We start from the raw sequence: 22849 nt of genomic DNA, 5'->3' as shown, positions 1-22849 counted from the left end.
TGCTGTGAGATGTTACCCCACTCTTCCACCAAGGCACCTGCAAGTTCCCAGACATTTCTGGAGGGAATGGCCCTAGCCCTCACCCTCCGATCCAACAGGTCCCAGACGTGCTCAATGGGATTGAGATCAGGGCTCTTCGCTGGCCATGGCAGAACACTGCCTCCTTGCAGCATGCCTAAGGCACGTTCACGCAGATGAGCAGGGACCCTGGGCATCTTTCTTTTGGTGTTTTTCAAAGTCAATAGAAAGGCCTCTTCAGTGTCCTAAGTTTTCATAACTGTGACCTTAATTGCCTACCATCTGTAAGCTGTTAGAGTCTTATCGACAGTCCCACAGGTGCATGTTCATTAATTGTTTATGGGTTCATTGAACAAGCATTGGGAACATTGTTTAAACCCTTTACAATGAAAATCTGTGAAGTTATTTGGATTTTTACAAATAATCTTTGAAAGACAGGGTCCTGAAAAAGRGACGTTTCTTTTTTTTGCTGAGGTTAGTTACATAATTACATGGATAATACACATTACATCCTTGCTTCCTCTGCCCATGAGAGGTTCCCTTGGACCTTCTACACCTCCGATGTGCTKTAAGAGAAAGGAATGGAGGAAACCAGGACGGTCAAAGTACTTATGCTTTCAGACAGGTCCTAGTGTTCTCCTGCTCTTACCGGCACAAACTCGTCCATGTCTTGTCTGTTGTCCGTCAGGGTGTGGTTGAAGTGTGGTGGTCGAGGGAGAGGCAGGGGGTCGGGACTGGGGGCTTCTGGAGATAATACCATAGGTTGAGGGGTGGTGGTCAGGTCAGGGACCTGAGGGGAAGAGGAGGGACACCTGCGGAAATAGAACAGAAGGAATCAATCGAATAAGTGATATTTAAACCAACAGTTGTCGCAAGGTTCTTTACTGTAACCTGGTTTAGACCCCACAGAGCAAGCAGAAGCACAGTGTTAAACTGAGGTGACATTCTTAGTCTATAACGTTAACATAGAAATATCTCGTGTAGAACAGATCATACAATATTATTACATTTCACCTGACTGCAATGAGTCACCTCTCATTGGTTACGGTACTAATGACCTGGAAACTATATCACCTCTCATTAGTTACTCTAGTCGGTCCATAATAAAGTGCTGCTCTACCTTCTTAACAGCACTATCAACAAGGCAGGTCCTACAGACCCTATTTTTTAAAAATTTAATGAGGCAAGTCAGTTAAGAACAAATTCTTATTTACAAATGACGGCCTACCCCGGCCGACACTGGGCCAAWTGTGCACCGCCCTATGGGACTCCCAATCACAGCCGGATGTGATACAGCCTGGATTCGAACCAGGGACTGTAGTGACGACCTCTTGCACTGAGATGCAGTGCCTTTAGGCACGCTGTGCCACTCGGGAGACAATGTGCTTTCAGGTGTTTTGTCTCACCTGGACTACTGTTCAGTCAGGTGCCACAAAGGGACTTAAGAAAATTGCATTTGGCTCAGAACAGGGCAGCTCAGCCCTTGGATGTACACAGAGAGCTAATATTAATAATATGCATGTCAATGTCTCCAAGCTCAAAGTGGAGAAGAGATTGACTTCATCACTACTTGTATTTATGAGATGTATTGACATGTTGAATGCACACACGATAAAATACTCACTATACACACACACAACACATGGATTTAGCACTGTAGATATGTAGTAGTGGTGGAGTAGGGCACACAATGTGCTGTGAAATGTATTGTAATGTTTTAAAATTGTATAAACTGCCTTAATTTTGCTGGACCCCAGGAAGAGCAGCTGCTGCCCTGGTAGGAAATAATGATTATTTATTATTATTATTATCCCCATTTCAAGCTCATCTTTCTAAAAAGTATCAAGTATTTTTCAGAATATTTAGGCAGGTTAGCTGGCTAACTCATGAATCCTTCTTTGTTAGATCCGGGATCAGGCCACCCCCCCCTGCACTCCGGGATCAGGCCACCCCCCTTGCACTCACGGGATCAGGCCACCCCCCCTGCACTCCGGGATCAGGCCACCCCCCCCTGCACTCCGGGATCAGGCCACCCCCCCTGCACTCCGGGATCAGGCCACCCCCCCTTGCACTCCGGGATCAGCCACCCCCCCTGCACTCCGGGATCAGGCCACCCCCCCTGCACTCCGGGATCAGGCACCCCCCCCTGCCTCCGGGATCAGGCCACCCCCCTCTCAGGGATCAGGCCACCCCCCCTCTCCGGATCAGGCCACCCCCCTCTCCGGGATCAGGCCACCCCCCCTCTCCGGGATCAGGCCACCCCCCTCTCCGGGATCAGGCCACCCCCCTCTCCGGGATCAGGCCACCCCCCTCTCCGGGATCAGGCCACCCCCCCTCCAGGATCAGGCCCCCCCCCTCTCAAGGATCAGGCCACCCCCCCTCTCAAGGATCAGGCCACCCCCCCTCTCAAGGATCAGGCCACCCCCCTCTCAAGGATCAGGCCACCCCCCTCTAGGATCAGGCCACCCCCCCTCTCCGGGATCAGGCTAACATGAGTAATATCAGCAGTAGGATATAATCTTTACCCTCTGCTGAGGTTGGGCAGTGACAGGTTGGAAGAGTAGTAGGCAGAACGGATGGTGTCATCCAGCTCACAGGGGGTCTCATACTGGCGGAGTCTCCCCAGAGTGAGGTTACTGCTGGGGGTCTGGTAGATACTACGATCCCAGGCTTGTCGGCCCTGCTCCTGAGATGGGCTGAAGGCCTCCTCCACCTGAATGAATTAAGTAATGAATGAATGGATAAATAAATAAATCCATTGTTTAGTCATTCATGAATTTGACAAAATGTGCAGTTGCCTCAGCCGAGTGAAACAATACACACATTAAAAATCATTTGACGATTAAAAACTCAATAGTTTACAGACCCATTCCTATTGTGGTTCTTGTTATCAATTGTTACTAATTATCAATGAAATCGTTACCTCCTCATCATCCGTGCTGTCGCTGTAGCTGTCCCGACGGCTGGGGGACTTCATGAGCAGCCTGTCCAGAGCTTCCTCCATTTGCCCAGGCCCCAGACCCAGGCTCCTCTTCCCCTCAGACCCCACAGGAGAAGCTGTTCTGGGCCTGGCCAGGCTGGATTCAGGCTGCTGGGTCTGGACTACTGGTTCCTTACGAGGAGAGGCCATGGGAGTCTGGGGAGGGAGAATGAGATACACTAAGTATATTAGCTCCTCATCATCCATCATCCGTGAACAAAACGTGATCACTAAGTATATTAGTGTATAGCTCACTAAATATCAAAAATACACTGCACTCCACTTATAGTGAATGTGGTTATAGTGATAAATGGTCCTATGCGATCACTATAAGAGAAAAGCAGCGCAGACATTTTGCCCAGTTTGTGGACCACGTGAGAGGTGCTGCTGGGCTGGTAGAGTTCCTCACCAGAGCAGAGGCGTCCATCTCAGGTAAGACACCCTGGTCAGGTCTACAGAGCAGCAGAGTGACCTCCTGACCGGTCCCTCGCAGCGCTGAGATCACCTCCTAGTGGCAGGGCAGAGAAACACAACAGAATATTTGACATGAAAATGGTTAAAAGTCATGTAGTAATGGCACACAAGGGAGTCAGTTATTCAACTGAAAAAGCCATTTGAAACCCCATCCCCTAATGTAACCTATTGCTTGACTGATTGATCAATATTGAAAGGGTGACATACGTGCTGCGAGAGTCCTTTGAGGGGCGTCTGGTTGACACGGAGGATGACGTCACCCACGTTGATTCGTCCACTCTCAGCGGCAGGTTGCCCAGGGAAAAGCTTCTTGACCCGGACCATGCTGGGGCCGTTACCAGGGCCGTTACCAGTGTTCTGGTCAGGGAGGGTCTCCTCTCTACTGAAGCTGAACCCTAGGCCTGACGAATTCTTCAGCAAGGGCACCTCAAATACATTGTCTTGGGGACAGGAAGACAAGAAAACTTTATTGTTCAACAAAACGTAAAATGTGTATTTGACTGCTAACTCTCTGACACCACACACACCTGAGATACTGGTAGGAGCACAGGGTCAGCTGCAGAGTAACAGCTGACCCCTGGAGCAAATTATGGTTTAAGTGCCTTGCTCAAGGGCACAACGGCAGTAGGGCACCACGTCATAATCAAACATTACACATCAAAGACTAGCAACTGCTGGTGACGTTTAAGAAAGTAATGAGTGTGTACTGTACACTCACTATCAGTGATGAAGCTGTACTCTGGCTGGGCTTTAGGCGGAGCAGCCTCTGGCGCCGGTTGTTGTTGGTCACTGGGAGGGGTACACTGAGGCGTCAGAGGGGCGTGGATACGGTTCGCAGGGAGCTGACCCTTCTCTAACAGCAAGTGGACCATCTGAAGAGGGGAGGAGAAGGGAGGAGCGGCGCAGAAGGGGAGGAGCAGAGAAGGGGAGGAGCAGAGAAGGGGAGGAGCGGAGAAGAAGGGAGAGCGGAGAAGAAGGGAGGAGCGGAGAAGAAGGGGAGGAGCGGAGAAGGGGAGGAGCGGAGAAGAAGGGGAGGAGCGGAGAAGAAGGGGAGGAGCGGGGGAGGAGCGGAGTGTAACACCACTGGTCAGAAAGCACAAAGAGTCTCAAGTAGGAGAGAAGACACCATAAGCCTATATAGTAGATACAACATACGCCTAGTTTCCTGAAAAGAGTCACATACAGTTGAAGTCGGAAGTTTACATACACCTTAGCCAAATACATTTTAACTCAGTTTTTCACAATTCCTGACATTTAATCCTAGTAAAAATTTCCTGTTTTAGGATCACCACTTTATTTTAAGAATGTGAAATGTCAGAATAATAGTAGAGAGAATGATTTATTTCAGCTTTTATTTATTTCATCACATATCCAGTGGGTCAGAAGTTGACATACCCTCAATTCGCATTTGGTAGCATTGCCTTTAAATTGTTTAACTTGGGGAAAACATTTTGGGTAGCCTTCCACAAGCTTCCCAYAATAAGTTGGGTGAATTTTGGCCCATTCCTCCTGACAGAGCTGGTGTAACTGAGTCAGGTTTGTAGGCCCCCTTGATCGCACACGCTTTTTCAGTTCTGCCCACAAATTTTCTATAGGATTGCGGTCAGGGCTTTGTGATGGCCACTCCAATACCTTGACTTTGTTGTCCTTAAGCCATTTTGCCACAACTTTGGAAGTATGCTTGGGGTCATTGTTCATTTGGAAGACCCATTTGCGACCAAGCTTTATCTTCCTGACTGATGTCTTGAGATGTTGCTTCAATATATCCACATAATTCTCCTCCCTCATGATGCCATCTATTTTGTGAAGTGCACCTGTCCCTCCTGCAGCAAAGCACCCACACAACATGATGCTGCCACACCCGTGCTTCACGGTTGGGATGGTGTTCTTCGGCTTGAAAGCATCCCCCTTTTTCCTCCAAACAGTKCTATTTTTGTTTCATCAGACCAGAGGACATTTCTCCAAAAAGTATGATCTTTGTCCCCATGTGCATTTGCAAAAGGTAGTCTGGCTTTTTTATGGCGGTTTTGGAACAGTGGCTTCTCGCTTGCTGAGCAGCCCTTCAGGTTATGTCGATATAGGACTCGTCTTACTGCGGATATAGATACTTTTGTACCCGTTTCCCAAAGCATCTTCACAAGGTCCTTTGCTGTTGTTCTGGGATTGATTTGCACTTTTCACACCAAAGTACGTTCATCTCTAGGAGACAGAACGCGTCTCCTTCCTGAGCGGCATGATGGCTACGTGGTCCCATGGTGTTTATACTTGCGTACTATTGTTTGTAAAGATGAATGTGGTACCTTCAGGCATTTGGAAATTGCTCCCAAGGATGAACCAGACTTGTGACGGTCTACAATTTTCTTTCTGAGGTCTTGGCTGATTTCTTTAGATTTTCCCATGATGTCAAGCATAGAGGCACTGAGTTTGAAGGTAGGCCTTGAAATACATCCACAGGTACACCTCCAATTGACTTAAATTATGTCAATTAGCCTATCAGAAGCTTCTAAAGCCATGACATTTTCTGGAATTTTCCAAGCTGTTTAAAGGCACAGTCAACTTAGTGTATGTAAACTTCTGACCCACTGGAATTGTGATACAGTGAATTAATTATAAGTGAAATAAATCGGTCTATAAACAATTGTTGTAAAAATGACTTTTGTCATGCACAAAGTAGATGTCCTAACCGATTGCCAAAACTATAGTTTGTTAACAAGAAACTTGTGGAGTGGTTGAAAACGAGTTTTAATGACTCCAACCTAAGTGTATGTAAACTTCAGACTTCCACTGTAGATGCTGGAACTTGCTAAACAAGCTAATGGACTTTAAAAACAGTCTGGTTGAATCATAACGAAGTACGGATATCAATCACCACCATAGGTAAGTGGAAATAAGGTAAAACTTGATGAAAGTGAACTATCGCTTTAACAGTGACTGTACTGACCTTTCCAGTATCTCTGAGGGTCTCCACAGCCTGCTTGTGAGTGGCTCCTTCCAGACTCTTCCCATTGACAGCCACCACCCTGTCACCTAGTAACAATAGAGACGGGTTTTACACTGAATGTACAAAACATTAGGAACACCTTCCTAATATTGAGCTGCATCCCCTTTTGTCCTCAGAACAGCCTCAATTCGTCGGGGTATGGACTCCACAAGGTGTCGAAAGCATCCGCAGGGATGGTGGCCCATGTTGACTCCAATGCTGCATGTCCTTTTGGTGGTGGAGCATTCTTGATACACACGGGAAACTTGATTGTGGAAAAGCCCAGCAGCGCCGCAGTTCTTGACACAAACCGGTGCGCCTGGTACCTACTACCATACCCCGTTCAAAGGCACTTAAATATTTTTTCTTGCCCACTCACCCTCTGAATGGCACACATACACAATCTGTGTCTCAAGGCTTAAAAATCCTTCTTTAACCTGTCTCCTCCCCTTCATCTACACAGATTGAAGTGGATTTAACAAGTGGCATCAATAAGAGATCAGAGCTCTCACCTGGATTCACCTGGATTCACCTGGTCAGTCTGTCATGGAAAGAGTTGTTCATGTTTTGTAGACTCAGTGTATATAAACAGTCTGACTCAGCAAACACCAGTCAAGCATTAATGTGCTGACAACATGATACCACGGCAGGTTTGGTGGGAATCCTCCATGCTGGCTGCAGTCCATCAGGGTAATGTTCAGTAGGGTACACCATGGCACAAGGTTTTGCTATGGAAAACTTAAATCTGTTTTCTTATTGGACAAGTTCAGGTAATACTCCCCCTTTCTAAATGTTTTCTCCCTACTGATGTGTTGATCAGGCACCAAATGGAACACAGACTGAAACACGGAGGGACTACCTGGACATGTCCAATAAGAAACCCTTATTTTAAAACTTTTTACTACGGTGTGCCTTACTGAACAGGACCTAGGTGCTATAGCTTACCCTTCTGGATCCTTCCGTCCAGTTCTGCAGCTCCTTTAGGGATGATGGCCTTCACATAAACCCCTCCATGCTTCACACTGGTATTCACTCCACCCTGAGGAGAACAGGTCGTGTCACTACAGTCAACCAGACAGAGTTGGAGTATAATGCTGTATTCACTACAGTCAACCAGACAGAGTTGGAATATAATGCTGTATTCATGTCTTCCACAGACTACCGGTCTATAGGGTTATTAGTGGGGTTGTATTATACAGATCAGATTTATCCAAGTCATGTTGTTAACATGACATATCACCATGATAGACCACATGACTCAAGTTGAAAGACCCTTTAACAATAATAATACCACTCCTTCACAGGGAAAATTACACTGCTGGTCACTTCAGCAAATCAAAGTGGTCAAACTAAGCAGATATTAGTAAAAATACGATTAAACTGGTGGGTCATCACAGGGTCAAATGATCCTTCTGTAATCTGTACCTACAGTGGCTGTGTCACCATGTGTGAATCCTCATCCATTCAACATGTCTGTTTGAGAAAATGTGCATGCAGAGATGCAAAGCAATCTACAAAATCCCACAATGAAAGTCAAGCAGCAGAGCGACGCTTGGCAACAGAGCGACAGGAAAACACATACACCAGTCATGAGGAAAGAAAACAAGACCAAAAACTAAAACGAGAGAACCTTTCAGAACAGTACCAGAAACAGTACACTCAGTAACAGAACCGTGACCCATCAGTAACAGAAGCGTGACCCATCAGTAACAGTACCGTGACACTTATGCCCAAGCTGCTGTCCTTTTTAGATAGCTCAACGTCAAACAGATCTCCAGGAGAGAGACTACTGACCCCTGGGACATTGCCACTTAACCCTCCCATGCTGCCGTTGGGGAGAGGAGGAGTTAACTCCTGCAAACAGAGAACATGGCAGTAAATGGAACGTTGGGGTCGTTGCCAGGCAACAGACATGCAGAGAGAATAACAGGAAGTAGTTTTAGAGGGGGAGGAATTGGTATAGGAAGTATAACATAGGAAAGGATCAAGATGCAGCCATACTATAAATACGCTGTATTGCATTTGTTAAAATTCTAAATGCAATGACATGTAGCCAGACATGATTAAACAAAACATGCAATTAGTTTGTAAAAAACGTCAAGCATTTGAGAGGTTGTTTGTTAACTGCATGCATCTTTGTAGTGGCATTGTATAGTCTACCTTGAGGATACCTACAAACATATGACTAAATACTAGGGACTGTTTCTCAGGTAGTTTTCAGGTGATACACAAGATGTTCAACATTATTCGCTGTACATGTTGCTCTTGAATTTGATCTTGTAGCCTACTGACTTCCAGACATGTCGAAAGCACCAAAACACCACCAGAGAAAAACTCTCCATTACAGGTAACTGAAACAGAGCTGGCACCTGTTGAACTCTTGTTAAAGTTTTGTCAGAAAAAACACCGGCCGCTACCTACCTTTTTAAACTTAGGTTTCTCTTGACTACTAGAGTACGTCTCCTCATCCATTTCAGAGTCCCCTCTATCTGAATAGTCTGGGTCTTTAGGGACCTCAGGGATCTTAGCTTTCCTGGTTTTGGGTGGCAACGCCGGTGGAGACGCTTTGAGTGGGTCGAAGGTCAAGGCGATGTTGTTGGTTGGATCCTGGTGATGGAGTATGGATACGGGTACTGAGGCAGCTTCAGTGTGCAGGGTGCGATGGGGGTGGGTGCCGTTGACGGGGGTCTGGAGGGGTGCATTGGTGCTCGCGGTGCTGGAGTCCTGTGAGCGGAGGCTGCTCTGGCGTGGGACAGTGGAGACAGACGGGGTGGTGGTGGTGGTGGTGGGGAGAGGAGGGCTGGGCGAGCCTGTTCCTGCGTCCTGTTCCTCAATTGAAGACTCAAAGTCCAGGTCCTGTTGTCGCTGTCCGGAGACCGCCAGAGGAGCCTGGGGTTTATAAACAAACCCTGACGGAGGCTCTAGAGGAGACAGACAGGAATACTGGTTATGATTGCACTGCTACTGATTATAAAGCGTGACATAGGCGCTTATAGTGTCTCAAACATCTATAACTACATTCATAAAGGATACTAGTTATAAGATTGCTCTAGCCTAACCCCAGCCAGTCAGACCTAGCGCTAACCCCAGCCAGTCAGACCTAGCGCTAACCCCAGCCAGTCAGACCTAGCGCTAACCCCAGCCATTCAGACCTAGCGCTAACCACAGCCAGTCAGACCTACCTCACTTCCTATGAATATCCTCTTTGTAATGCATTATAAGTGCATTTATAACAGCTTATGAGCTTTACATAATGTAAAAATAATTCAGGACAAAGGCACTTTTAACTGCTCATAAACATCTATAATAAGTACATAGCTACCTTCATAGAATCTCTCTCTGGGCTGCGAGTCTTACATAATGGATCATCCATAGAGTCTCTCTCTGGGCTGTGAGTCTTACATAATGAATCGTGCGGAATGATTAACCTCGGTTATTAAACAACTAGTTGACCTGACGTCGGCTCCATTCCATGAACTCCATTTAGTTACGTTGAATGTTTCTTTTTGTGAGAGAATTTTAAATCATTCACGAGAGAATTCATTAAGCAAATATTCAACCTAGTTCAGACGCAGAAACGTGGTAATTAACTATAAGGACCATAATCCATTGCGCCTGTTTTTCCCGGCTCAGACAGAGACGGATCAGAGAGGAAGAGTCATTATTTCATTATGCATTTAAATGTTAAAAATAAATACATCTAAAACTGTTTGAACCGAAATCGCCTTAAAGCACTAATCTCTCAGCACTAATAATGGAATATAATGCACAACAAGGAGGTGCTTATAACTACTCAAACATCTATAATAACTACATACAAAGAGCATTTCTCTGGGCTGTGAGCGATACATAATGCATTATAATGCACGACATAGCTGCTAATAACTGCCCATAAACTTTATTAACTACCTTCATAAAGCCTCTCTCTGGGTTGAGACACCACCAGCGTGACATCATCGGGGGCGCTCTGCAGGACCTCGGTGGCAGCGGTGTGGAGAAGGCCCTCTAGGTTCACCTCATTCACAGAGATTAGACGGTCCCCTGCAGAACACAACACACACTGGTACTGTCACTCACACTGCACATACTGGAGCAATCTGGAGTCATCTATTCCACACAATTCAGATATGGCTCTCTGAACGTTACAAAGTAAGGCTTCCTGATGGATGCAAAATACACTTTTCTGAACCATTTACACTATACAGTATCAGTGAAAAGTTTTAGAACACCTACTCATTCCAGGGTTTTTCTTAATTTTACTATTTTCTACATTGTAGAATAATAGTGAAGACATCAAAACTTTGAAATAACTCATATGGAATCATGTAGTAATAAAAAAAAAAAAAGAAGTGTGAAACAAATCAAAATATATTTTACATTTGAGATTCTTCAAATAGCCACCCTTTGCCTTGTTGACAGCTTTGCACACTCTTGGCACTCTCTCAACCAGCTTTATGAGGTAGTCACCTGGAATGCTTTTCAATTAACAGGTGTGCCTTCTGCAAAGTTAATTTGTGGAATTTCTTTCCTTAATGCGTTTGAGCCAATAAGTTGTGTTGTGACAAGGTAGGGGTGGTATACAGAAGATGGTCTTTTACCAAATAGGGCTAAATCCATCTGAATCTCAAATATTACATATATTTAGATTTGTTTAACAATTTTTTGTTGTTGTTSTTACTACATGATTCCATGTGTTATTTCATAGTTTTGATGTCTTCACTATTATTCTAAAATGTAGAATAWTAACAGTCAGTTCGTCAAATTTCTGCTCTGCTGGAGCTGCCCCGGTCAACTATAAGTTGACTGGCCTGCACAGAGCCCTGACCGCAACCCCATCGTACAACTTTGGGATGAATTGGAACGCCTACGGTGAGCCAGGCCTTATCGCCCAACATCAGTGCCCGACCTCACTAATGCTCGTGTCTGAATGGAAGCAAGTCCCCGCAGCAATGTTCCAACATCTWGTGGAAAGCCTTCCAGGAAGAGTGGAGGCTGTTATAGCAGCAAAGGGGGGACCGACTCCATATTAATGCCCATTATTTTGGAATGAGATGTTGGACGAGTAGGTGTCTACATACTTTTGGTCATGTAGTGTATATTACACAAGTACGAGCAGACCCTTTGGGTTGGTTTCAAAGACATGGTGCAATACATTTTAGACATTAAGTGCATTTTGTAAATTACGCTATATTATACAATACATTATTATTCAATACATAAATTATTATTATAATACACATTACATTATTATTAGTAGTAGTAGTATTATTACACACTACATTATTATTCACTACATTACACACTGCATTATTATTATTCACTACATTATTTACACTGACATATACACACTGCATTATTATTATTCACTACATTATTACACACTGCATTATTATTATTCACTACATTATTACACTGCATTACACACTGCATTACACACTGCATTATTATTATTCACTACATTATCACACTGCATTAAACACTGCATTATTATTATTCACTACATTATTACACACTGCATTATTATTATTCACTACATTATTACACTGCATTACACACTGCATTACACACTGCATTATTATTATTCACTACATTATTACACTGCATTACACACTGCATTATTATTATTCACTACATTATTACACTGCATTACACACTGCATTACACACTGCATTAACACACTGCATTATTATTATTCACTACATTATTAACTGCATTACACACTGCATTACACACTGCATTACACACTGCATTATTATTATTCACTGCATTATTACACACTGCATTACCACTGCATTACACACTGCATTACACACTGCATTACACACTGCATTACACACTGCATTATTATTATTCACTACATTTTCACTGCATTTACACAGCATTATTATTATTCACTACATTTTATACACCACTAAATTAATTACACACTACATTATTACACACTACATTATTATTATTCACTACATTATTACACACTACATTATTATTACACACTACATTATTATTATTATCATCACACACATTATTATTATAATACATAGTTTTCTCACTGACCTGGCTTGAGACAGCCGTTGACATCAGCAGGACCCCCAGGAGTTATGGAGCTGATGAAGGTGCCAAGATCAACATGACCAGAGTTCTGCCCCCCTACTATCTGAAACCCTGTAGTAGACAGAGAGACAGCAGGTTAGTATGAACAGAGCAACAGACCAGAGTTCTGCCCCCCCCTACTATCTGAAACCCTGTAGTAGACAGAGAGACAGCAGGTTAGTATGAACAGAGCAACAGACCAGAGTTCTGCCCCTGTAACATAACAAAATGTGAAAAAGTCAAGGGGTCTGAATACTATGTTTGAGGTCCATCCATCACAGCTAAATGTTGTGACGTGGTAGTTGGCAGCACTAAATGAGGCTGTTTTTGTCTGAGAGTCTCAGTGCACGTCTATGCAGTCTACCTGCTCTAGGCCTGAAAACCCTTCTGAAAGCCGTGGGACTAACCTCAGCCATTTATCAGTGTCTCTGTATCAACTCAGCCGGTTCTATTCCAGGTTCCATGGATCTATTGCTTCCCAATCTGTCAAACCCGTCCCGACAATCCAAGCTACACCACAGAGTAAGAAGGGAACTCACCCAGCCCAGACTTCACATCTTTCTTCAGATTGACTGTGGTAATCTCTCTCTCTGGAGAAGGCAAGGCATTCAGCTTGGTCTTCAGGGAATCTTGGTAAAACGCCATCCAAGGAGAAGCATTTAGTTAGCTTTACAGAAGTGTGTATATAAAGCTACCGAAAACTAGATCATGTATGTGGTATGAAAATGAATGCACTCTCTACTGTAAGTCGCTCTGGATAAGTATGTCTGCTAAATGACTAAAATGGCTCTCGGGGCTCTAAAGTGCAACCAATTTGGTCACGTATGCGACTAAATATTTTGCTGTGTGACCAGGAGTTTTATTTTGAGAGCACTGTGTGACTACGAAAAGAAAAATCCCAGATAATAATCAGGTCAAAAGATCTGACCCATATTATGGGTACAACATCTTCTGCTTCCTGTAGCAGATCGCCGGGACCGCATGTTCTAAAACTGACATACAAATTGACATAGTTAACCATTTGTTCAGTCATGTTACTTCATTGCTAGCTAGCTAACTAACGACCTGGTAACTTTACCAGTACATTCAGGGGGCACAGAAAGTAAGGAAGAGGGATATCTTCTTCAGAAGCTCAAAGATCATAGCAATGAATGAATGACAGATCTCTTGCATGTCATCATCACAAATCTGATGTTTTTATTATTATAATAATACCATCCTTTTCTCCCCAATTCTCATGATAACGATCTTGTCTCATCGCTGCAACTCCCCAACGGGCTCGGGAGAGGCGAAAGTCAAGTCATGCGTCCTCTGAAACATGACCCACCAAGCCGCGCTTCTTAACACCCACCCGCTTAACCCGGAAGCCAGCCGCACCAATGTGTCTGAGGAAACACCGTTCAACTGATGACCGAAGTCAACCTGCAGGCGCCCCGACACGCCACAAGGAGTCGCTAGAGCGCGATGTACATTTAAACAGTACCACTATGAATCAAAACATCAAGGTTGTATTAAGTTGACTGAGGATTTCCTGTCCCGCTGACCATAACACGTTAAATAATAAGAAGCGTGTTGCAGGAACCTGGGTAACCTAATAACACGCTATGGTGAGCACATCACTCCGCAAGATAAATGACCTACATGATTAAATACATTAACTAAGTGTGAACGGACAGCATTATCTGTTGTGGGTGTGTGTCTGTACGCATTCTCTCTGGTCTAATCACAGAGACTGATGTAACACATTGCTCTGCTCTCTAACTGGGAGCAGCCTGTATGTATGACGTAGTGAAGAGGTTTAAACAGGCTGATCGCTTTAGCACATCTATATATCACTGTCATCCAGCGCAACAGAAGCAGTGTGTGTGTGTGTGTGTGTGTGTGTGTGTGTGTGTGTGTGTGTGTGTGTGTGTGTGTGTGTGTGTGTTGGCCAGTGGCTAATGGGAGTTAACACAGGCTAAGCTAGGGTAAAAGATCACGATACATTCTGGTGCCAAGCATGAGGCTATTCAACTGGGGAGCCCTGGTCCAATTTAGTGCACTATATAGGGAATAGGGTAGTAGTGGACTATAGGGAATAGGGTAGTAGTGGACTATAGGGAATAGGATGCCATTTAGGATGAAAACAATAGCTTGTTGAGAATGAGACAGAGCCCAAGGAGAACCTCCTGCCGGCGCCAGTCAGAGAGACAGGCGCCGACGCCAGTCAGAGAGACAGGCGCCGACGCCAGTCAGAGCTCACACCTGGAAAGGGAACAAACAAGTATGGTATGTATGCCTACCTGAATACAAGAAACATCCTCACATGGTTACTAGACATAACACATGGCGTTGGACAATGTTCACAGACAGACAGTGTTGGCACTGCCAAGGCCAATGTCAAAGCAAACAACCAAAAACAGAAAGACAAGCACAGCATGTCTCATAGCAACCAGAAAAAGACCCTGACCTACGACATCAGCATGTCCCGTCTCTTCCACGGAGGAGGAGTCAGACTCTTTCTGGAAGCTCTTAAGACTCCAGGCGGTGCTGCCGTGCGATGCTGAGGAGCCAAACCTTCTGTTGAGGAGAGAGAGGAAGGAAAGAGAAAGAGCATTAACACCCTTCTACAGGGCCTCTACAGGGCATGATCTTTCTGTTACTATTCAATCCAGGGGGGGGGGGGGGTAAACTGGTCTGGGACAGCCCAAACTATACTGCTGTATTAAAAGAGAAAGTCTTAGGATAGAACTAACTCCATATTCAGATGGTAGTTAACAATCTGTCTGGAAGCAAAAACAACAGAGAGACAGTGGCTGAATACAACAAACCCCTTCACTAATTAACATGATGTTAATATGAAGCCCTGTTCTAGTCTATGGGTCAGAACCAAACACATTTTTAAGAACAGAGCAGAATGTCTTTCCATTCCAAAAAGCCTCAAAACAAAATCCGGTGGGAGGAAGATACGAGGGAAGACAGAAAGTACTGTCAACTCAGCACTGAACCAGAAAGGCCCTCGCCTCTCCTCCCCTAGAGGGCTAATTAAACGCATGACTGGAACACCCACTGATCCACAGACAAAGGAATGAAGAGACATTACATTGTAAAGTGTCTGCTGTGATGCTGAAGGTAGGCAACCCCTGCCCTGCTCTAAGGTCAGCTCAGTCCAGTGGCGACCCGTCATTCAGGGCAGAGGCCCACCTGTTTTGAGTCCCACATTTTTTGCCTGTTTTGCAAAGTTATTTTGGCATTAATACGTGTCACATATCAGTTTTCAAACAACGTAAAAAAAAAAAAAAAGTTAATAAAGCCCTCCATACAAACACGGTCTCTTTTTTGCTTTCTTGAGTAAGGCAGCTCCAAAATGCAGATGTTTCAGCCCAGCTTAGTGTTTTCTGTGGTGGTGGGGCAGCCAGCGGAAAATGCGGAGCGTAGGGGTTGGTAATGTTCTCTAGTTGCGCTGTGATTGGCTCAGTGTTCTGTCACTCATGGGGACACTAAGTCACTGCCAAATCTAAGGGTAGAGCTAGAAAATTCAAGCCCTTTGGGTGCTGCCATAGAGTTACATTAGAAGTGCACATCGGCCATTGAACATAAACATTACACAATAAGTTGGAAATCATAAATTCAACAATGAGTGGTTTGGAAGGAATCMGTGGCTATCTGCAAGCACTGCAAAGCAATCACTAGCCTGCTATTCAGTGGAGTGGGTGTGGTCCCAATTCTCTCTAGGGGGCAGTATTCGGAAGTTTGGATGACTGAGGTGCCCAAAGTAAACTGCCTGTTACTCAGGCCCAGAAGCTAGGATATGCATATGCATGGCAGCATTGGATAGAAAACACTCTAAAGTTTCTAAAACCGTTAAAATAATGTCTGAGTATAACAGACCTGATTTGTCAGGCGAAACCCCGAGCACAATCCATCCAGGGGGGGTAAAAATTTGTATTCTTTGTAAGTGTCACTCAGGTGGACTCTAGTCTTTTGGTGCGCGTGAACGACTGCGCGCTCCGTGTTGTTTTTCTTCGGTATTGGAAACAGTTTATTCCATCTTAAATTTGATCAATTATTTACATTTTAGGGTACCTGAGGTTGGATTAGAAATGTTGTTTGAAATGTTTGTACCAAGTTCACAGGTAAATTATTAGATACTTTGTAGTCATGTTGGGCGAGTTGGAACCGGTGTATTTCTGAATCAAACGCGCCAAATAAATTGACATTTTGGGGATATAAAGAAGGAATTTATCGAACAAAACGACCATTCATTGTGTAACTGAGACATTTGGGATTGCAAAAAGATGAAGATCTTCAAAGGTAAGCGATTTACTTTATTGCTATTTCTGACTTTTGTTATGCATCCGTTTGGTTGGAAAATGGTTTATGCTTTCGTATGCGGGGCGCTGTCCTCAGATAATCGCATGGTGTGCTTTCGCCGTAAAGCCCTTTTGAAATCTGACACAGCGGCTGGATTAACAAGAAGTTGAGCTTTATTTTGATGTATGACACTTGTATTTTCATGAAAGTTAAATATTTATATTTCTGTAATTTGAATTTCGCGCTCTGCAATTTCACCGGATGTTGTCAAATCTATCCCGTTAACGGGATTTGATCGCTAAGAAGCTTAAGTGTCTCTTTTCCAAACTTAAAATGATAAACATTCAACATTGGCCATGCTGTCAATCCAGCATGATTTCTGCCGAGCTCAAAACAACTTAACTCGGAACTGGGTAATCTGATTTCAGTGAGTTCAAGACAACTGGTAACTCAGGGGGAAAAAACAAACTCAGACTGGGAAAATACGTTTTGAACGGTCATCCAACTCGAAATTGTAAGTCGGGAACTCGGGCCACTTTCTAGAGCTACTACCTGAAGATCACTGATATCCTCATGATTGGACCTTGTCGTCTCCCCTTTTCCCCTCTTAATTTCACCTACTATTATGACTTGGTGGTGCACATGTAGCCTAAAGCCTGTTTTAGAGAAATGTAATCATTGAATATTGTAAGAGCTTTCATTGTCTGCTTATACGCCCCCTTTATTTATCCTACGCTTCTGACTTGGTGTACAGGGAGAACACTATTGCCCATGTTCTGAATTCTGGCGCTGTACATTTCAAAAGTGCGGAACAAATCGTTATATCGACTACGTCCATCCTAGCTCGCGCATTAGTGCCTTAATCGAAATTACGGATGGCCTCTTACCCTCTTGTCGTCCTCTTATGCCATAGTTTGTACATCTCAATAGTCAGTAGAAACCACATTTGTTTAAGTCAGCCATTTCAGCTATGTTTTTTTTTTTAAAAGCAGTAAAAGAGGCTGAATGAACTGCTTCACTGCCAGACAAGGCTCCACTCCACTGTAGCAGTGGTAATGCGTTGGGAGTCTGCAGTTGGGACAGCTTTATGTAGGCACTAACAGTTTGTCACCGTTATAGTGCACTTAATGTATTGTTTAGTGTTGTGACTTTGCTGGCATTCATCCCCCCCATTTGTTTTTTTGTTTGTTTGCCACACCAAGATTAATGTTAGAAATCGCCACCGGCTCAGTCAGGACGACACAGTGCTGTCTGCTGCAATAATAACCGTCTTTATTCAAAAGCTCGGGCTGTTTCTATGGAGCACCAAAACATTGCCTGACAAAGTCAGATTCTGCTTTCAATGAAGAGTAGGCTGGAGAAGGAAGCAGAACACATGAAAAGAGCTGGGATTGGCCTGGCAGGTAGCCTAGTGGTTAGGGCGTTGGGCCAGTAACCGAAATGTTGCTGGATCGAATCCCCGAGCTGACAAGGTAAAAATCTGTCGTTCTGCCCCTGAACAAGGCAGTTAACCCACTGTTCCCCGGTAGGCCCATCACTGTAAATAAGAATTTGTTCTTAACTGACTTGCCTAGTTAAATAAAAGTTAAATACAAGAAATATAAGTTTTGTTATTGACTAAGCATTTCACTGTTAGTCTACACCTGTTGTTTACAAAGCATGTGACTAATAAAATGTGATGATTTGATTAGACTCAAACATGTGTCACGACTTCCGAAGCCGGTCCCTCTCCTTGTTCGGGTGGTGTTCGGCGGTCGACATCAACCTTCTAGCCATCATTGATCCATTTTTCATTTTCCATTGGTTTTGTCTTGTCTTCCTACACACCTGGTTCCAATCCCATTCATTATCCTGTTGTGTATTTAACCCTCTGTTTCCCCTCATGTCCTTGTCAGATATTGTTTTGTTGTAGTAGGTGTGTTATTTTGTTCTTCGTGTGTTATTTTGTTCTGGTGGTGTTATTTGGTGTGTTATTTTGTTATTTTGGTGTGTTTATTTTGTTGTTCTGGTGTTATTTTTGTTGTTCTGGTGTTATTTTGTTGTCTGTGTTATTTTGTTGTTCTGGTGTTTATTTTGTTGTCTGGTGTTATTTTGTTGTTTCTGTGTGTTTTGTTGTTCTGCTGTGTTTTGTTTGTTCTGCTGTGTTTGTTGTTCTGCTGTGTTTTGTTGTTCTGCTGTGGTTTTGTTGTCTGGTGTGTTTTGTTGTTCTGGTGTGTTTTGTTGTTCTGGTGTGTTTTGTTGTTCTGGTGTGTTTTGTTGTTCTGCTGTGTTTGTTGTTCTGCTGTGTTTTGTTGTTCTGGTGTGTTTTGTTGTTTGTTTGTGTGTTTTGTTGTTCTGCTTGTGTTTGTTGTTCTGCTGTGTTTGTGTTCGCTGTGTTTTGTTGTTCTGCTGTGTTTTGTTGTTCTGCTGTGTTTTGTTTCTGCTGTGTTTGTTGTTCTGCTGTGTTTTGTTGTTCTGCTGTGTTTTGTTGTTCTGCTGTGTTTTTGTTGTTCTGCTGTGTTTTTGTTGTTCTGCTGTGGTTGTTGTTCTGCTTGTGTTTTTGTTGTTCTGCTGTGTTTTGTTGTTCTGCTGTGTTTTGTTGTTCTGCTGTGTTTTGTTGTTCTGCTGTGTTTTGTTGTTCTGCTGTGTGACGGGTTTTGCACCCTATTATGATATTTTTGTATACTTTGGTTTTCGGAGTTTTTTTTAAAAATGTTTATTAAACAGCTCCGTTTTTTTACCAAGTTCATTCTCCTGCGCCTGACTTCCCTGCCACCAGCACGCACCGCATTACAACATGCCGTTTTCCAAAATGTTTTATCGTTATGGTAACATATACCGTAATCCATCTTCTAAATCAATATCAGGAAAGTGTTTTGGATCATCGGATGGTCTCTCCCTTTAACTAAAGAGGCTTAGGTGAGCACTTAAGGTATAGGTGACTCACCTATCCTGCTGGTAAGCTACCGAGATGGAGTCTGTGTCTGAGCTGGCTCGGTGGTGGCAGTCCAGGAGCTGGGCATGGTTCACAGCAGACTGAGACTGGCTGTTGAAGGAGACTGCACGGTGCTCTGGAGATTCAGGCACCTGGATAGAGCCATACATGGATAGATACATATTTTAATAGCTACTTGGATGGAACTTTATTTATCTCAGATGGGAAAATGTCATACAACAGTAGATAGAAACATGCACAACAAAAATAATAAAATACATAGTCAGGAGCCATAAGAAGTGCCATAGACATCCATAAGACAGCATGATTAAATGGCATCATACCTGGCCCAGGTTGTGGTGTGATCTGCTCATCATTAGCCGGGCATTGGAAGGGTGGTGGTGGTGGGGACCGAGGCCGGAGTTGAACCCAGGGAAGAGCACCTCTTCCTGGGCATGGAGCCGGCCGCCAGGAGCCTTGTTCAGGGCCACCTGAGATAAAACGTTTTTCACAAAAAATGGATGTAATTAAAACTACACACCACAAAGAACATAGAGGAACCGGGGATTGGACCGGGGATTTCTAAAGATGTAAAACATCAATTACCTCTGAGTAGGAAATCCTCTTCAGGTCTGAGTCTGAGTGTGCGGAGCGGGCTGAGGAGCTAGGGGTCAGGCTGGCAGAGCTCACGGCCCTCCCCATCCCCTCCACCCCCCCCTGGCCCAGAGAGTACTGCAGGAGGTTCAGTGGAGAGTTCTCTGTGGAACAGGGAGAAGTACCAGGTAGGATATTATGAGAAGGCATTATCAGAGGGTCTTAAATGCTAAATCTTATACAATAATTCATATAACTGAAGTGTAAAGTAAAGGTTAACTAAAATGTATGTCTCCACCCCATAAGTAGGTCTAACAGAATCAGTTAAATTGTTCTATTGTTTAGGATGAGGACATGTGACAAAGCTCATGTAGACATGCTGTAGTTAAGTTTACCATCTCCCTCTGTCTCACCTAAGTCCTGCAGCTCCTGGTTGTTCTGTCGGGCCTTCGTCTGGAGGTGGAACTTGTGCTGAGCAGAGCAAAGGCACAGCAGGTACTGACAGGTCTTGTTGCTGTCTGTCTGGAACAGGTGTTTAATCCCGTCTGACGTGTTCTGAAGACAGATCTTTTTCTTCTGCAGAGAAACGGAAGGATAAGAAAAGTGAGTGAGAGAAATACAACAGAAAAAAATTGCATTCCATGAATGATGGAGAATTTTTTACAAAGCAATGCAGAAGAAACAGGGTACATTTCCAGTGAGTGAAACATTACACCAGACTAGAGGCTTCACTTTTATTAAGTCTTTTGAAATGTTGAGATTAATTAACATATTGGATTTATAGAGCACCTATCCAGTATTTCAAAGCCTTTAACATAAGTACCTCATCGTCCCCCACACAACATGTTTATTAAAAGGGGCGGCAGAAAGCCTAGTGGTTAGAGCGTTGGGCCTGTAACCCGAAAGGTTTCTGGATCGAATCCTCGAGCTGACGAGATAAAARAAACTGTCATTCTGCCCCTGAACAAGGCAGTTAACCCACTGTTCATAGGCTGTCATTGTAAATAAGAATTTGTCCTTAACTGACTTGCCTAGTTAAATAAAATTAAAATTAAACGATTTAATGATGGAATTGAACTCTGCTTGGAGTTCAGAGTGCAATACACTTACTGTGAAAGAAATCTTCTTGGTTTCTCTCCAGGGGAACCTTAGTACTGGGGTTCTGTTTCCATTCAGGACCTCAAAGATGAGGACACCCTTGGAGAAGACCCCTAGCATGATACCTGTCTGGGACCGCTTCTCAGGGAGGACACGGTGGAAGTGAACCCCGTACTCTGTCAGCCTCTGGCTCGCCTTCAGGAAAGAAAACAGGATAAAAGGAGTCTTTAAAACTCAAAAACAGGGATCAATCATAATTACGATCACCATAACGTTTCCACCCCCTTGACGTTACAGCATCTTTACGTCATTTGACATAGTAGTTCAATCACGCCATCTTGAAGCCTGGTCCCAGATCTGTTATCAAGTTGGAAAGACAGAACAAACAGATCTGGAACCAGGCTAGGCTAGCCATCTGGGACCAGGCTAGGCTAGCCATCTGGGACCAGGTCTGTTATCAAGTTGGAAAGACAGAACAAACAGATCTGGAACCAGGCTAGGCTAGCCATCTGGGACCAGGCTAGGCTAGCCATCTGGGCACTTACCTTGAGAAACTCAAACTCTGTCTCTGCCTCTGTGGCTCCATAGTATGTGCTGTGTAGTTTGAGCAGTTCTTCCTTGATGGAGCTCTGGTCAATATTATCCAGCACAGAGGCAGACATGTAATGTTCCATTCTGAAGTACGTCTTTCCATGGAGCTAGAAGAAACAGATGGTATAATTGTAGCCCTCACATATAGGGTTGGTCGGCTTCCTGGTTCCAGATTAAGCCGACTCCTGGACTAAAAAGGCATGTTCAAGGAGAGCCTCAACTGAAATAGCTTTTTAGTCCAGGATTGGCTTAATATGGTCTAGGAAACCACCCCATTATGTCAATGTGGTAAACACTGTATAATAACTATACTACTACTGTAGAGGAGGGATTACTACCTCTGCCTGGTAGTCACCAAACTCTGCCTGAAGAGCCAGGGACGCCAGGAGCATGGAATTCTCCATGTCACAGCACACCCTCTCCTCCAAGATATCCTTCCTCAGCTGTAAGTAGTACTGGTGTTTTGTCATGGTGTGTCTGGAGTGGAGCACAGTATTGATACTTTATTCTGAAGCAGGCTATTGTTGTTTAACCAAGGGCTTGTTTCACTTCAGCTAAAGGCTTTGACTAACCTGGTCCCAGATCTGTTTGTGCTGTATAGTCCTATTGGTTGTTGCCATGCTTGGCACAGATCTGAGACCAGGGTCCATATTATGATGATTCATTTAGAATTCAAGGCACACTTAACCAGCATGTTTACCACAGCATTCTTTATTATAGTAACAATAAAAACTCTTGAATGAGTAAGTGTGTCCAAACTTTTGACTGGTACTATATATATACAGTAAGTCAAAAGTTTGGACACATACAGTGCCAG

General features: G+C 44.0%; 1 protein-coding gene across 4 annotated transcripts in view; it reads right to left on the bottom strand.

Moving 5' to 3' along the window:
* The window catches only part of ptpn13 (protein tyrosine phosphatase non-receptor type 13), a 129803-nt gene that overhangs the window by 11390 nt on the left and 95564 nt on the right, over positions 1-22849 (bottom strand). The window contains exons 14-34 of one of the 4 annotated variants that reach the window (XM_024013726.2): positions 22371-22509; positions 21987-22139; positions 21454-21636; positions 20757-20919; positions 20356-20507; positions 20094-20240; positions 19762-19901; positions 14992-15101; positions 13082-13171; positions 12507-12614; positions 10362-10493; positions 8874-9373; positions 8169-8306; positions 7398-7491; positions 6414-6499; positions 4191-4344; positions 3680-3912; positions 3408-3506; positions 2942-3154; positions 2544-2731; positions 668-830 (exon numbers count right to left, since the gene is read on the bottom strand). In XM_024013726.2, coding sequence (XP_023869494.1) covers positions 668-830; positions 2544-2731; positions 2942-3154; positions 3408-3506; positions 3680-3912; positions 4191-4344; positions 6414-6499; positions 7398-7491; positions 8169-8306; positions 8874-9373; positions 10362-10493; positions 12507-12614; positions 13082-13171; positions 14992-15101; positions 19762-19901; positions 20094-20240; positions 20356-20507; positions 20757-20919; positions 21454-21636; positions 21987-22139; positions 22371-22509 — 3385 coding nt within the window. The remainder of the gene's footprint in view (positions 1-667; positions 831-2543; positions 2732-2941; positions 3155-3407; positions 3507-3679; positions 3913-4190; positions 4345-6413; positions 6500-7397; positions 7492-8168; positions 8307-8873; positions 9374-10361; positions 10494-12506; positions 12615-13081; positions 13172-14991; positions 15102-19761; positions 19902-20093; positions 20241-20355; positions 20508-20756; positions 20920-21453; positions 21637-21986; positions 22140-22370; positions 22510-22849) is intronic. The other 3 variants (XM_024013729.2, XM_024013727.2, XM_024013730.2) reach the window with 3 other exon arrangements.

This window comes from Salvelinus sp. IW2-2015, linkage group LG20 (assembly GCF_002910315.2).
Source record: "Salvelinus sp. IW2-2015 linkage group LG20, ASM291031v2, whole genome shotgun sequence".
Taxonomy (NCBI): domain Eukaryota; kingdom Metazoa; phylum Chordata; class Actinopteri; order Salmoniformes; family Salmonidae; genus Salvelinus; species Salvelinus sp. IW2-2015.
The sequence above is the reverse complement of the archived record's forward strand: the minus strand, read 5'-3'. Positions and strand labels throughout refer to the sequence as shown.